General features: G+C 42.8%; 2 protein-coding genes across 3 annotated transcripts in view; both read right to left on the bottom strand.

Moving 5' to 3' along the window:
- Positions 1–212: 212 nt before the first annotated feature.
- LOC139394379 (COP9 signalosome complex subunit 7a-like) lies at positions 213–11,315 on the bottom strand. 2 transcript variants are annotated; one of them, XM_071142436.1, is made up of 8 exons: positions 11,218–11,315; positions 9,693–9,815; positions 9,479–9,554; positions 8,385–8,473; positions 6,250–6,452; positions 5,781–5,886; positions 4,818–4,987; positions 213–788 (listed from the first exon to the last, which is right to left on the bottom strand). In XM_071142436.1, exons 2-8 carry the CDS (start codon positions 9,813–9,815, stop codon positions 749–751), a joined length of 807 nt encoding a protein of 268 aa, XP_070998537.1. In that variant the 5' UTR covers positions 11,218–11,315; the 3' UTR covers positions 213–748. The 2 variants fall into 2 exon arrangements, with proteins under 2 accessions (XP_070998537.1, XP_070998543.1); XM_071142442.1 differs by having other exon boundaries at positions 9,693–9,894; positions 11,218–11,289.
- Positions 11,316–13,719: 2,404 nt separating this feature from the next.
- The window catches only part of LOC139394370 (galactose-specific lectin nattectin-like), a 4,009-nt gene continuing 897 nt past the window's right edge, over positions 13,720–16,831 (bottom strand). Inside the window, exons 2-6 of the mRNA XM_071142425.1 lie at positions 16,324–16,434; positions 15,769–15,900; positions 14,989–15,140; positions 14,787–14,908; positions 13,720–14,532 (exon numbers count right to left, since the gene is read on the bottom strand). Of these exons, the coding sequence (XP_070998526.1) occupies positions 14,370–14,532; positions 14,787–14,908; positions 14,989–15,140; positions 15,769–15,900; positions 16,324–16,434 (680 nt within the window). The 3' untranslated portion in view covers positions 13,720–14,369. The remainder of the gene's footprint in view (positions 14,533–14,786; positions 14,909–14,988; positions 15,141–15,768; positions 15,901–16,323; positions 16,435–16,831) is intronic.

Raw genomic sequence — 16,831 nt, 5'->3', positions numbered from 1 at the left:
GGAAAATGAGGTGTGTGTGTGTGTAACCAAGCCAACTGATCACAGGGGTAGTTCCAGCACTCTAATATATTAGTATCTTTGGGGATAACCTAATTAAGGGTCTGACCTAACACAGATATATCCCCCTTCTGTGAGTTAACATTTAGCTAGTGATGCAACCTCCAGTTGCACTTTGAAGTATGCACAAAAAAAACAGTAACACAGACTGATACTAAATGAATAGAGGGGGTTCAATTTATTACCAACAATTCATATCCTGATTTTATACACGTCTCAACTCAATCCTCAGCAGAAAAAAAATACAAACAAACAAAAAGTGTACCACAATAGAATACATCAAATACACACATTCGGTTTCAGTGCCCGTGGCGCTGCTTCTCCTGACAGCAGCAAAGCTCTGCCCAGAGCAGATTATTCTCTGTCTCTCTCTCTCTGTGTACATGTTAGAATGGGTTTGGGTCTGTGTATATACACAGTGCAGATAGTCCGTCTGGTTGTGTGTACACACCTATCAGAATGGGTGTCAAGTCGGTCACTCACTGACAGTGTGTCTGTCGGACTCGGTGTCTGTATATATGTATGTGTGTGTTTCCGTGCGTGCAAGGATGTGTGAACGTGTGTGTTAATCTCAGTGTCTGTCTGTGCCTGGGTCACATTATCGGTCTATGAGTCTGTGTGCGTCTATGTGTCTGTCAACCTGTGTCTCAGTCCGTGCATCTGACAGTGGATCAGCGGGGTCTCTCTGCCTTCAGTTGGACTTGGACCAGATCTTCCCACTTCCACGGAGCCTGAGACAAAAACAAAACAGACAACAGTTATTACATTACCCGAAGATGATGTCCCCGACAAGCGCCTGTTTCTTATAAAGGCCCGGGTATCGCTTCACATTGTAGCAAATAAACGCCGGTCTCTAACAGACTCGGGCGGGTGTCACAGTGTCATTTCTCGCGAAGGCTCCGAGGTAATTTCGCTCACTGCACGAGCTAGATCAGTGTTTTCCCAAACGCATCAGTAAGCTTTGATTATTTGAATGTAGTGCTAGGGCAAAAAAAACTAAAACATGTACCTCTTGGGGGGTCCCCAGGACCGAGTTTGAGAAACAATAGTTTACATGGTTGATCCCTACATGTCAGTGGGGGGAAAAAAAGTCCCCTAAATCACAAAATCGTTTTTTTTATTACAAATACATGCATGCCTGTGGCTGGTCTAGTGTGTAAGACTACTGCCTGCAGAACACATACACCAACCCAACCGGTGTATTAATCCCGACCCCACCGCTAATCTTAATCTCCCCGTCTCCGTCTCCCCACTCATTTCATGTCTGAATCAAATCTACAGGTCGGAGCAAATCAGGGTATTATATAACAGGTAGAGCATGTCCACAGTCCCCACTTCAAACGGCATTTAAAGGCTTATCTCCAATACACGCCTGTTTTCAATAAACAGAAGAGGGGTACGAGGATGACGTCAGCTTGACGTCGAACCGCCAGTCACCTGTTCGCATCCTGTACAAGAGGGGTATACTACGGTACAAGCTAGATCTACTCCGGGTTTTATAAAGCTAGTCAGCTTCAGTTAGCTTCCCCTTCCAGCTCAGGCTTTATCCATGTTACGAAGTTGCAAGGTGGATATTGATCGCGCACCCGCCGCTTACCCGAGCTGAGCTTGTTCATGTCGAACGGCGAACTCGTTACTAAGAACTGAACGCTGAAACATCTATCCATGGGCTAGTCGGTGTCACATTTTCAGTTGTGTCGAAATCAGAATGAAAGAAAAGTTATCTTGCAAATTTAGCAGGCTATGGTGGGGGAATAGGCTGTTAGAAGTGCCGTCTTCCTTTTATTACGTATCGTAATGCCGTCTTTGGTGTGCTTATCAAACAACTAGAGCCTTTTACTCGGTAACATATTTGGATTAAGTCGTACAAATGTTTTATTGTGCGTGAAGTTTCAAATGCATTCTGTCATTACTAAATGTGTCCTGTGATAGGTATTTTAACATTTTTTTTAAATGTACAGAAAAAAAGTTGATTAATAAAATATTTAAATCAGTCGTCTTCAGCAAATGAAGGGGGTGACGACGCAATGTGATTTCATTGGTCCTTAAAACTCACGGCTCAGACAATATATTCAAATAAAAGGAGTTAGCCCCGAGTTAGTCTGCCACAGAGCAGGTTAGTTCTGAAGGATTCTTGGCTATAGAAATATAGCCACATTCGTGTCACCGGTTATCCCGAGTTGGCAATTCCTCAAACCAGATTCGTAGTGTAGGGCGCTGGATGAATTAGTTAAATATTCTGGCTAACTCATTGATCCTGCTTTGGAGTATACAGTTGAAGTCTGGAAGTTTACAGACACCTCAGCCAAATACATTTAAACTCAGTTTTTTCACAATTCCTGACATTTAATCCTAGTAAAAATTCCCTGTCTGAGGCCAGTTAGGATCACCACTTTAATTTTAAGAATGTGAAATGTCAGAATAATAGTAGAGAGAAATGATCCCAGTGGGTCAAAAGTTTACATACACTCAATTAGTATTTGGTAGCATTGGCTTTAAATTGTTTAACTTGGGTCAAACGTTTCAGGTAGCCTTCCACAAGCTTCCCACAATAAGTTGGGTGAATTTTGGCCCATTCCCCCTGACAGAGATGGTGTAACTGAGTCAGGTTTGTAGGCCTTCTTGCTCACACACACATCTTTAATTCTGCCCACAAATTATCTATAGCATTGAGGTCAGGGCTTTGTGATGGCCACTCTAATTCCTTTACTTTGTTGTCCTTAAGCCATTTTTCCACAACTTTGGAAGTATGCTTGGGGTCATTGTCCACTTTACGACCAAGCTTTAACTTCCTGAATGATGTTGATTCAATATTTCTACACAATTTTCCTCCCTCATGATGCCATCTATTTTGTGAAGTGCACCAGTCCCTCCTGCAGCAAAGTATCCACACAACATGATGCTGCCACCCCTGTGCTTCACGGTTGGGATGGTGTTCTTCGGCTTGCAAGCCTCCACCTTTTCCTCCAAACATAACAATGGTAACTATGGCCAAACTATTATATATTTTTTTTCATCAGACCAGAGGACATTTCTCCAAAAAGTACGATCTTTGTCCCCATGTGCAGTTGCAAACCGTAGTCTGGCTTTTTTTATGGTGGTTTTGGAGCAGTGGCTTTTTCCTTGTTGAGCGGCCTTTCAGGTTATGTTGATATCGGACCAGCATCTTTACAAGGTTCTTTGCTGTTGTTCTGGGATTGATTTGCATTTTTCGCACTGAAGTACGTTCATCTCTATGAGACAGCACGCATCTCCTTCCTGAGCGGTGTGACGGCTGCGTGGTCCCATGGTGTTTATACTTGCGTACTATTGTTTGTACAGATGAATGTGGTACCTTCAGGCGTTTGGAAATCGCTCCTAAGGATGAACCAGACTTGTGGAGGTCTACAATTGTTTTTCTGAGGTCTTGGCTGATTTATTTTGATTTTCCCATGATGTCAAGCAAAGAGGCACTGAGTTTGAAGGTAGGCCTTGAAATACATCCACAGGTACACCTCCAATTGACTCAAATTATGTCAATTAGCCTATCAGAAGCTTCTAAAGCCATGACATCATTTTCTGGAATTTTCCAAGCTGTTTAAAGGCACAGTCAACTTAGTGTATGTAAACTTCTGACCCACTGGAATTGTGATACAGTGAATTATAAGTGAAATAATCTGTCTGTAAACAATTGTTGGAAAAATTACTTGTGTCATGCACAAAGAAGATGTCCTAACCGACTTGCCAAAACTATAGTTTGCTAACAGGAAATTTGTGGAGTGGTTGAAAAACGAGTTTTAATGACTCCAACCTAAGTGCATGTAAACTTCCGGCTACAACTGTACGTCCCTGGGCAATTTCCCAAATCAAGCAAATAAGTTCCTGGCTGTTTTAGTTCAAGTTTTACGATAGTTGTAACACAACACAGTTATGAACAAGGTCTGTTTATGATGTCCTTTTTCACCTTTGGTTTAACTCATTTTGCCACATATTATTGCAGGGGTGTTTCGATTAAAATGTTGGCAAACAAATGACTATATTACTGTACTACTCTCCTACCACTTCCTGTCACCCTGTAAGTGAATCATAATCACTCCTTTAACTGGAACAGAAAAATTCATCCTGTCATGTAATAAAAAATAAATAAACATTTCCTTTTAGCACCTGAAACTTCTTTTTTTTTTAAAATTTTATTCACTTCAGTGACATTTTTTTAAATCCAGGACAGATGAGGATTTAGTGTTGTAATTGGCCCAGAAGAGAGAGGGTCCCAGGTAGCGCTGTGAGTACCTCTACAAAGCACAGCCTCTCTGGCTAATGAAGATACGCTACACACACACACAGTCACTATTCCCACTTCCACTGGCAGCTGGCGTTTAAATGGATGTTTGTTGTAAAAAAAACGACCAAAATATTACTGTGTTGAAGACGCTGCGAAATGACATGAAACGCAGTGGTTGCGTAATCAACTCCGTGCCATTTGAATTCATCTGAAGCGATTGGAATGTTTTTTTGCAACACACAAATGTTTCTTCTTGCCTCGGCTTGAACCACACCTCTGTCGTGACCCTGGAAGGACGAGGTCATGCTCAAAAGGCACCTAGGACTGAAACAGGTATTACCTGGTATTACCTTATTTTTGGGGTTTGATGCGAAATGTTAAAAAAATTGTTTCTGTTTCTTGCCCAAATGAACAAGACCCTGAGGATAGCCCACCAACATCAAATGGTAACGCCTATAAAATAAATAAAACAATGGAAATATGGGATTGACCTACATACCCTTTGACCTTTGAACTCTTCTTGCCCGGTTGCCGTGGTTCTTGAGAGGAGGCGGGGTCTCGTGGCTCGGCCGGCTGGTCTGCATCCTGATTGGATGCGGCTCCAGCGGCGGCGGGGCCGGACGACGGCGAGGCGGAGCTGGCCTTTAGCGTTTTCTGGAGGTTTGACACCTGAGAGAGAGAGAGATAAGGAAAGGTAAACTAATGAAGTTAGAACAGATGAGCCTGATTCAAACTAAGGCCGACTCGGAATGTACTGGGCCGGCTTGGATATTTTCTTCTTACAAGGTCCTTTCCAGCAGCTATTGTGGATGCATAATCAGGCCAGACCCAATACAGCCTGGCACTAGTTTGTCTCAGTAATGTGAAAAGCTTAAGGTGTTGTTATTTTTTCTAATATGAAGAGGTTAGAGAGTAACTTCTACCTCAAGCTGTAGAAGACCGACTCAGGAGGACAGAAAAGCCACCTGTGGCCCACAGCCTCAATAAAGACACTGGACAGAGCTCTAAATTGGACACTGAAATAGGTAATTGAGTAATGAGTATTCGTTTGGCTTATGGCTTCACCTCTAGCGTGAGTGTTTACTCCAGCCAAAACCTGTCCACGAAAATATGACCACAAAGTGAGGAATTCTTGTATTGAGGTTAATTTTGGCCAACAAAACATTTAATTGCTAATTTGCTATTGTAATGGTTAAGTTGTTACGAATGCACTGATGTAAGTGGATACACATGGCATTTCAGTATGTGGCAAAACGACTTTATAACGGAGTTGTGCCTGTTGTTGATACGCGCATCTGCCCTCTCATTAGCTAGAATGGACCCACCTGATCTCGCCTCCTCCTGCCTGCCTTCCATCTTTGAGAACATGTATTTCCATTGTTAGAGCTGTCACTCGACTATCTTGTCAACATAATAGATCATATTTGACTCTACCCAGAGAAAAGTGGCTACTGGTACTAACCTCTGTCTCCACCTGAACTTTGACCTTCAGCTGGCTCTCTCTGTATTGGTTGGCTCTGGTTACCTGCTCCTCGATCCCACACAGGACCGCCTCACACCCTGAACACCTGAGAGAGACAGATTATTTAGACACTGATATGAATGATCATACTATCTATTTTATATCCCATTCTATACATCTTATTTATTGCATCTATCATGTCCACTGTTATTTTATTGTTTACTATTTGAATTTGTCTCGTTTAAAAAGCGTATTGGTCATTATTATGCATCCACTGTAAGAAATGTGTTCTATAAATAAAGTTTAACTTTGTGTGGGTGGGTGGGACACACACACACACACACACACACACACACACACACACACACACACACACAGCTGGGTTGGAGTCAATACCATTTCAATTCATGAAGTAAACTGAAATGGCACTTCTAGCACCGCTCTTCGCACACACATATCACTAACTAACCACTCCTGCAGTGTGTTGGCTATGTTGGGCAGCTCATTGGGCCCCAGGTCTCGGCCCACGCTGCAGTCCACCTCCACCTGCTGGTTCCTCTGGTCCAGCTTGCCCTGAATGATGTCACAGTAGACCGCCTCAATCAGCAGGTCCTCCAGCTCCCGCACGTTCTTCAGCTCCAGCTGCTGCAGGAGCAGGGAGTAGGGCAGGCACTGGGGGAAGAGGGAGACAGAGAATGTCAAATTATATTATGTTGGGTCAATAGAAGTGAACAGGCACAGGGAGAGAGAGATGTTGAATTTTAGATGCTCTTTATGACGTTAGTGAGGAGGGAGTCAAGCGAGGGTGGTGGGGACAGAGAGAGGGCAAGAGAGAATGTCAAATTCTTCTATCTGGTACAGAGAGGGAGAGAGAAATATGGTGAATTTGAGATGCTCTTTATTACTTCAGTGAGGAGAGAGAAGAGATGATGTAAGAGTGAGGAATGGAAAGGTAAGAGAGAGGGGTATAGGAAGGGAGGGCGGGTCAACATAAATGTACAAAACCATTATATCAAAATAGCTACCAGAGATAGAGGGGAGTTTAAAGTTTTAAAGGGGCAGTGCAGTAAAAAAAAATGGATGTAACTTTTATTTATTTATATATTTCCGTACTATGAGGTCAGAAATTCAGAAATTGTGAAAATGATGATGGCCTTTGTATAAAAGCTGTTTGAAAAAAATGCTTGGAATTTCAGCCTGTTCAGGTGGGATGGATTTTCTTTGGGCCACATCATGATGTCACATTGTGATATGATTATATAGACCAATGACTGTTCATCTGGGTAAGGGAGTGGGCTCTAGACCATCTTATCAGCCAATCAGGGCGGTGTATGTAAATCTTCAAATTTGTTTCCTAAAGCCCACACGATCAAACTGAGCATTTCAAGGGCCAAAGGAGGCTCGGGGAAATAAATTATAAAACATGTATTTTGTAGTTATTTTCATTAAATAAACAGTGATTTATTAGACAGAGTGATGGGGCTTTAACAAGTCTTTATTGGGCAATTCAAGGATAGATTCACCCATTTTGAATATTTTTTTGTGCATCTCTGAGCAATGTTCTGTCGATTCCCGGGGTCATGTCATGTTTTCACATGCATCAGAGCTATTCGCCGTTAAAGCAGACAGAAATACAGCCGGCAAATAACTGAGATACACACGAAAACCTGAAATGACCCCGGGAATCAACAGAACATCGCACAGAGGTATAACGATATAACATTTGAACGGGTGAATCTGTGCGTTAAGGTGTGCCCATACAGAGGTTCAATGTGGCATACTTATACTTATGACAGTATCAAAAATAAGACGGGAAGAGAAATACCAGAGAGAAATGGGGGAGGGAGGGAGAAGGGAGAGTAATAGAGAAAGAGAGAAATGAATCAATCAATTATTTATTGGGGAGAGTGGAGAAAATGAGATATGGGTGAAAGCAAGGTAGGAAGAGAGACGGCAGAGGGAGTAAAAAAAAATAAAAAAATGAAATGTGGATGGGCTCGAAATGAGAGTTAGATGAATAGACAACAGGGAGCAACAAACACATAGAGAGACAGAGCTCAGAGAAGAAAGGACAGAATACTTAACACAGTATCTAGCCAGTATCTCATAATGATTTCAATCTCAGCCGCTATCATTCTCATCTTTGTGATATAAATAAAAATTAAACCACATCACAGACAGGCTCTTAAAGTCCTTCACAACACAGAGTCATTTATCTTGTCCATGTGTCAGAGTTACAAAGCAAGTTGTCTCATAACCACATCATCAAAATAAAAGTTGAGCAAATTGCTTGCTATTTTGGGCACTGAAGCTTGCTGAGTATTGTTAGAACTACCGTTGTAGGTAGGCCATTAGAGTCCATGGAAACACTGCCATAATTATTTTTCGACCGGCCATCATTTAATAACAAAATACACAGAAAAACTAGACAAGATAAATCCAGAGAGCGTTACCTTCAGATTAAATGGAAAACGGATGATGGCTATCATTATATTACATATCATTCTAAATTATTCTACAATTATAATGTGAGTGACCCCCATTGAGCGTACTAAATCTAGCAGGGTAAGGAATTTAAAACCAGATGAATGTGTGGAACTCTACCTTGAGATTAGATGCCAGACTGATGATGGAGAGGTGACGGAGTTTGTTCCTCTGGGCTGGGGTCAACTCTGGGAGAGAGGCTGCCCTCTCTGAAAGAATTAACATACCACAAACAGACAAGGAAAAGAAACAAGACAGCGAAAGAGCAACAGAAAAGGGACACATTATGACAGGGAAACATCCGTACAAACAAGCGTACAGGCTCCTGTCCAGGCAGAAACTGCTGCTGCCTGCTGAATTACACAAGGGAATACAATGAAAAATAATTTGAGTGTGTGTGTGAGCCTGCGCATGTGGATGCTTTAAAAAAAAAAACTTGAGTATTCCTCTGTGCTCCATTTTGCAATTCTAAAAAGCACTATGAAAGTGAATACGGTATGTGTTGACATAACAAGATTTGTATTTCTCTCTTCCGTTTTGCTCGTCTCTTATGAAGTCTTGTTACATAAATGTGTTGCTAAAGAATGACAAGTCCTTTGCATATTCCGGTATTTCAAAGGGTATTCAGGATTTCATTTGGCAGTTTGTGAAAATGCAACAAATTACAACCACTACGAATGTCTAACAAAACGTCAGAGAAGTCTGTCCCTGGTTGAGTCCCAATGAGCTCACCTTCCTCCTAAAGTGTGCACTTGTTCCCTATTCCCCACAAATGTAAAAGCATTGGATTGGTGTAGGCAGGCTAAAGCAGTGATAGTCAACTGTTTCGGCGGGCACCCCATTTCTTCCACCAGAAGTTCTGGGGACCCCATTTTTTTCCACCAGGAATGCTAGCGGGAGTTTCCATATACCAGTTCTTTAATTCCAAATCCCCGAAGGAAAGTGAACAAGTGCATACTTCTTGAGAAAGGAGAGGTTATTGGGGACGCAACCTCTGCCGTGCCAAACATTGTCACTTGGCTCCTCGTATAGGGTCAAATAAAGTCTTGTGGTTGACTCTGTAAATGATCGGGGGCTGTGACAACCTACAACATTGATGAGTTGCCTGGCCTGCAGGGCCGATGAGCAGGGAGAGAAATACTGCTAATAATAAAACAGCTCCAGGGCCACTACATGACTTATTCACACAGCACCGCTGCCTGCCACGCTCGTACCTTTATAGTCACAGTAGGTTCCATAGGCGAAGAGGTTGAGTAGCTGATACACTGGAGCGTGCGGGCCTGTCTCCAGCTTGGGGTAGAGTAGGAGAAGAAAGTGGGTGGGGGGACAGATAGAGGGGGCTTGTTAGGGTCTCTAGCTATACCACCTCCAGTGAGAGCTGTGCCTTGAGGTCAGCTGTGACTGTGTGCTCGTTTGTGTGTGTGTTACCTCTCTGACGTTGGGCAGCTCAAGGATGTCTGAGAACACGTAGAGGCCTGGTGTCTCCAGCAGAGAACTTATTGCCTGGGCCAACGCCGGGCCTGAGAGAGAGAGGAGCTGCTCTACCTCCATCTGAGAGATAGAGAGACAGAGTGAGAGAGAGTGTGCAAGAGAGAGAACTAGCAAAAAAGACAGAAGGCAAGAGAGAGAACTAGCAAAAAAGACAGAAGGCAAACAGAAGTGAGTAGGAGAAAGACGAAATCAGGATAAGAGAAATAATGACAGAAAATGCAAGACAGTGAGAGAATGGGGGGAGAGAGGGGAGGGAGGAAAGGAAAAAAGTGAAGACTTAAAATTGTCTTGAATACAATTGTTGACCTTCAATGAACCGTTAATACTGCATATCTTACATTTAAGAGGCTGATCAGCTTATTTTAAATAGCAAGACAACTTCAATGCTCTGTTAATGTATGCATGTAGCTCTGTCTAACCAAAACAATTACACAAATAGCCCTTGTGGCAAGACTCCAAGTCAGTAATTCAATTTTCCCTCTCAAATTGATGTGTAGGCAAGTGCTTTGAAAAACACCCTTCTGGCCAAAGCCAGTCACAAACACAGATTATCATTTTACATAATTAAATAGGCCTAGCTTAATTTGAATATGAAATTGGCCCTACTAAAAGCACTGAGAATTTGAGATCTATCCTATTTGTATTTGATATACTGTGCTATTTTGTGAGAATAATAGCCAGACACCACATTACTTATAAATAGCCTAGCTAGCTACGTAGTAGTAACCTTCCTAGGCTGGGCACTAGGACACTCTATGCCATTGTCAGATAACCATGACTTTGCACACTTAGCTACTACTTCACAATGTAGCCTATTAAACTCAACTAGTCGGCTACTATAGGCTAGCTTAGGGAACAATGTTGTGGAAAATATTGACTGACATGTAAAATAAGGAATCATGTCAGATCAATATATCTGCATCGTTCGACCTACTAAACTTGGCCCTAGTGTGGAGGTTTTGAGTCAAGTTCATTCAATGCTGAGTCCCAGGGCAGGGACCGATTTTCTGACTAGTAGTAAAGTTGGCTAGCTAACGTCACACGGTCTTGTGTATTTTTTTTATGTCACACAGTCATGAACAACCGATTGCATGCTAGCCTAGAAGGGAGCTAGTTCACTAGCTCTTTGTGGTAGATTTACAATCGAAACGATACTTAAAAACTGGCCCAAAGAATCAAACTAAAAAGATTGCTAAAGTTTGACCAACTGTTGTAGCAAAACTAGCACATAAGAGCTAGCTTACTACAGCATGACTATGAGGAGTCATGCTAGCTGCTGCTAACGTTACCACTACAGCTCGAGGCATGACCGTAAAGCGGTAATGTTAGGCCTCTTCCTGTTTTTCGGTTGTCTACCGACTCAACTCTAACGTAGCTAAATGACGCACGGGCAACCATGCGATTACCTTTATTTAAAACTAGTTTACACATTTGTCCATAGAAAATAAAAGCAACAAATTACCTTATTGGTAAGCTAACTCAAGTTGATAGCCTGTCCCCCGAATCCCTCAGTTCCGCCGTCAGTGCACGTTTAACAACAAAGGAGAACATCACTGCTCATTGGGCGAAACGTGAAAAGGAGGAGGGGAGTGTTTGTCTTGACTGACAAGGGACTGAACAGACCAGATTGTTGCTTTTAAAATAGTGCCATCTTGTGGCAAAATAGTATCTTCTTTGATGTGGTTTATCGGCGATTTGCATCCAACGTTATGGTGCATTGCCGCCACCTCCTGTACTGGAGTACTGGAGTGTGGGCCCGAGACAGGGAGAAACTAAATCCTATCTGGCAGCCCCGTTTCTCTAAAAATAGATAACCAAATATTTAAGACTATGTCTAATGACGTTCTACTCAATATACTATCTAAACTAATTTTCTGTATTCCCTTCTCCCTCACACTAGATATCAGCCTCTCTCTTTGCCTCTGATACTGCCCACACTGTAGCAATACATGCTCCACAGTCTCTGTTTCCTGACAATAATCACACTTTCCTGTTGAATGCTTTCCTATCACTTTTAAGGTCTTATTCAACTGGCTGTGGCCCACCCTTAATATTGTACAAAAAAACCGTCCTCCCCTCCCCAACTTTCCTCTGTACTTGAAATAAATGCCTGCCCTTAGTATCTCTATTCCACTGTCCCTGCCATCTCTGCACCATCACTGTCCATATCAGGCTTGTTGAAACTACAACATCAACATCCCCGCTAATAAGTGCTTGTTTAGCCAGTACATCAACTGCGTCGTTCCCCTCCACCCCCACATCGACTGGGACCCAAGTAAGTCTTATCTGTTTATCTGCTCCTCATAAAGCAGGTCTTGTCTACTACATGAGCTAAATGACTGGAGACTCATCAACACTGCCCATGAATCAGAGCAACTACTCTGTCTGGCTTGACTTCCTCCACCCACTGCCAGGCCAACAGTATGGCCATCAGCTCCGCTGTATATACAGCGAGATGATCTCTAATTCGTTTCCTGACTGCCACCCCACATTCCTGCACTACAAATGCTGACCCAGTACTTCCTGTCCTTGGATCTTTTGAACCATCTGTGTAAATGGCCACAGAATCCTGAAACACAGTATTAAGACGTCTCTTCAACAAATCAGATGGATCAGCACCCGCCCTATCTTTCCGTAGTCTCTCCAACACTTCTAGATCAACTACTGGAGGCGAGAGTAGCTAGTGGTGGATTTACAGGAATAGCTACCGTTGGACTAAACTCCCTTCCATAAAGTCCCATCTCCTTTGCCTGGATATTACCCACCCACCCAAAGCTCTTATTCTGTCTTCTCTCATGTTCCCAGCATGCCTGTAAAACCCCTTTCGCAGGATGAGACATCCCATGTCCCTGTAGGTTGACCCAATAATTAATTGCCAGCTTCTGTCTGCTAATCTGCAATGGCATATCCCCCATCTCCACCTGTAGTGCAGCCACTGGGGACGTCCGAAACGCACCACTACATTTTCTGAGTCCTTGTCCCTGTATGACATCTAGCCTTTCCAATGATGTCCGGGCTGCCGAACCATACCCTATACTGTCATAGTCTATTACAGATCGGATCAATGCAACATACATGGACCTCAATGAGGAAAGCCCAGCCCCCCCACTCCTTCCCCGTCAGACAGCGCATCACATTTAGCACCTTCTTACACTTTCCCACCTCTTTCTCAATGTGTTCTGCCCAGATCAGTCAAAAAAGAGAGAACAAGATAATAGAACGAAAGAAGAAGAAGAAAAGTATACCCCAAGGAACATGACGAAGGCCCCAACCCTCTCCAAGTTTCTCCCATATAACCTAGAACCTCAAGCATTCCTCATCTCCCACCTTCCTCCTGAAAAAAAACCCCCAGAGTCTTGAGTTTTCTCTACAGAGAACCTGAATCCCCACATTAATGCCCACCGCTCAACCTCATCGATTGCTTCCTGTACCTTCCTGACTATGTATGGCACATTTCTTCCCCTCTTCCATAAGGTCCCATCATCTGCAAATAACGTCCTCCCAACATCCGGCCGTACCTGAGAGTAAACATCATTGATCACGATTGAGAACAACAGAGGACTAATCACGCTCCCCTGCAGTGTACCGTTATCCTCCTTTCAACTACTTGGTAGTTTCCCCTCCTCCCACCCTCTGTTGTACAACACCAAGGCAAAATATTATGTAAGAAACAGTGTTGTCTTAAAGAAATTAAAATACGATTTCTAGATTAGAAATACGAATTAAAAAACATAATTTCAGCAAATAAATGTGTTTAAATGTGTATAAAAAACTACAAAAAAACCATGAAAACGCATTCATTTTTCAGGCTACATCATTGAACAATAAAACAATGGATGAGCAAAGACACAGGAGAAAGCAATAGAAAAATATATATATACATATATTTTTTTTCCAGTAAAATGTAACATACACTGGAAAAAACCCAGACACAAACCAGAAAGAAACATCAGAGGAAGTGTAATTCATTTGAAAATACAGTTTTTATTGACACATTAACTCTCAGGAATACATGTTCATGGTTAGTGCAGCAATACAGTACATTTTGGAGATTTCTGTACAGGTCACACACAAAACAAAAAGCATGCAGATTGCTCAAAAGTATCACAGCAATCCGTTTGGCAAGCAGCAGAGTTAATTAGAGCATTTACCTCCTTGATTGCAGTAACTGATTTACTAAATTGAGTGCAGGAATTTAAATTCTCCTTGCAGAATGTGCCAGATTTGCTAGATGTTTGCATCTGTTATTTTCAGTACGGAATGAACTTTTCATGAAACTACCTATACCATAAAACTATCATTCATCTCGTCCTGACGTTCGATATCTTAGTCCTTCTCTTAACCTCTCCTGTCCCATTTTGCTTTATGGTTTCCGAGAAAATACTAAGTAATACGCACACTTGGCAGTGTAGGTGAATAAATCTGATCCATAACCGAGTTCAGTTCCCAGTAAAAACTGTGATTTCACTTTTATAGCGCTTTTCATTTGCACTAAAACATCTCATATCGCTTGAAAGACAGAACTATTTAAGACAACATTGCCATTGTTCATGAATACGTGGATGGTGGATCGAGATGAGCGGGAAGTTCATGGCTTCGTTTTAGTCCTGTGATTCAGTCTAGCCGGATGGCATCCATCTGACAAATGCGTTTGTAGATGTTGTCACACGGCACGTCAAACCAGGTCTGCGAATGGCTGTCCAAGGTGGCACAGTCTTCCCCATGTGATCCTCCTGACTGGTGATTGTCAGGCTCAGAGCTATACTCATTCCAATACCTGAAAGAGAGACAGGGAGAGAGGAGAGGAGAGAGAGAGATATGGAGAGAGAGAGAGAGAGAGACAGAAGGGTTGAGGGTGAGAAAGAGAGGGGGTAAGGGGGAGAGGGAGTAAGAGGATAGAATGAAAGAAGAAGAAGGAAAATAACAATTGAGAAAGGGAGCAAGGGAATGAGACAGTGTAGAAAAGTAACTTTTTGCCTCCCTCTTATTATAACACGTGATAGTGGATTATTTCGATTGGGCTTCACATACTTGTTTGTCAGTGTTGTGTTGTCCACCCATCTCCAATCCCCTTCCTTCTCTATATCTGATAGGCCAATCCAGAAGTGGTAGTCAAACCCGCCAATCCTCCGGGCCTCTTTTTCCAGAGCGTCCTACAAGCAAGGACAGTTATGGCTACAATGCGTGGAATTCGCATGCACAAATACACACACACACACAGACACTATCTTACATGCTGTTTCTTGCTGTGCAGGATGGTAAGGTGGCTGCCCAGGGAAGTACAACTGTCTCTGCTGCTCGGCCAGTCCATCTTGTCATTGCTGAAGGAGTAACATTTCTCATCTACATGAATCCAGCCCTCAGGACACTCCCTACACTTCCTTACTGTGAGAAGAGGAGAGGAGAAAGAGAAGAGGAGGAGAACAGGAATAGAGAGTTAAAAGAGATGAATAGGTGAAGATGAAAAGGACAAAGGCAGACAGATGAGTGAATATGCATGGGGAATTAATGTCTTATGTATACTGTATAGTGCACACTGTAAAGTAACACTGTAATTGATATGGTCATTTGGGGTATTATCAACAGTAAAATACTGTGAAACGTTTTACTGCAGCATACTGTAAATCATGCTGCATTGTGGGAACATTTTGTGGTCAGGGAAAGGATTGCTGTATTTGGAATGGTACTGTAATTTCGTCCCATAGAATACAGTACTGTACCGTATTCTTGGAGCACCAAAAAACCTTTTGACCACTAGTGGGTGCATGGTATGCATGGTATTGTTGCACCCTTTAGTGAGAGTGCTGGACCAACTTAACTGGTATGTAGTAGTGCCGCATCAATTTAAAATATATAGTTGACAGATGCCTGTAAGTAACTGTTAACTTCACGGCAACCCCTTTACAGTGCACCATTTCTTACGTGAAATAGTGTAAAAGTGAACTAGTGTAAAAGTGAACGACAGTTATCTAAAGTATCTATCCACTCTGAATTACACTTAGTCCTGCTTCACCTGTCTTTGAGCAGCTCTGGCCCAGTTTGGAGTAGTCATCACAGAGACGGACATATCGTCCTCGAACAGAGTTCAGCTTCAGGGTCAGAGATGCTGCCTCCAGGGGTACACTGGGTAACGGCCTGCTAAACACTGAGAGAGAGAGAGAGAGAGAGAGAGAGAGAGAGAGAGAGAGTCAGAGAAAGAGAGAGAGAGAGTCAGAGAAAGAGAGAGAGAGAGAGAGAGAGAGAGAGAGAGAGAGAATGAAAAGAGGAATATATACAGAATTGAGAGGTCAGATTGGGGCAAGTTAGTGTTTCTTTAAAAATAGTGAATGCTCTCAGCGTGTTACAACTACTAAACAGCCTGGGCTGCCAGAGAAAGAGAGAGTCCTGGGAGGGAACAAATTTCACAATTCTGGACTTTTGTTCCTCTTGGATTGCACAACTCCCACAACTATTGTTACCATTCTGCATGCCAAAGAAGGCATGATGAGTGAAAGTAAGGGAGAGGGGGGTGCTGGGTTGGAGAGAGAGAAAAAGAGACAGAGAGAGAGAGAGATTGATGTTTACTCACAGAGTACGCTCAGAGCGATGTTGGCACAGATGGATGCCAATAGACCAATCAGCACAAAGAGGGCAGTCTGACCTCTGAGACACTCTGACCCCCTCTTCAGCTCCTGGGCATCTGATTGGACAGATTACAGCTCAATGCAAAGAGTGACACATTTACATTTAATTTACATTGGAGTCATTTAGCATTTAACTATAGGTAAAAAAATAACCACATATAACAGTCATTGCAAGTCAGCAGGTAGCTTAGTGGTTAGAGTGTAGGGGCGGCAGGTAGCCTAGTGGTTAGAGTGTAGGGGCGGCAGGTAGCCTAGTGGTTAGAGTGTAGGGGCGGCAGGTAGCCTAGTGTTTAGAGTGTTGGACTAGTAACCAGCAGGTAGCCAAGTGGTTAGAGCGTTGGGCCAGTAACCGAAAGGTTGCTGTATTGAATCTCTGAGCTGACAAGGTGAAGAAAATCTGTCATTTGCCCCCTAAACAAGGCAGTTAACCCACTGTTCCCCGGTAGGCTGCCA

The sequence above is a fragment of the Oncorhynchus clarkii genome, chromosome 3 (assembly GCF_045791955.1).
Source record: "Oncorhynchus clarkii lewisi isolate Uvic-CL-2024 chromosome 3, UVic_Ocla_1.0, whole genome shotgun sequence".
Classification (NCBI taxonomy): Eukaryota; Metazoa; Chordata; class Actinopteri; order Salmoniformes; family Salmonidae; genus Oncorhynchus; species Oncorhynchus clarkii.
The sequence above is the reverse complement of the archived record's forward strand: the minus strand, read 5'-3'. Positions and strand labels throughout refer to the sequence as shown.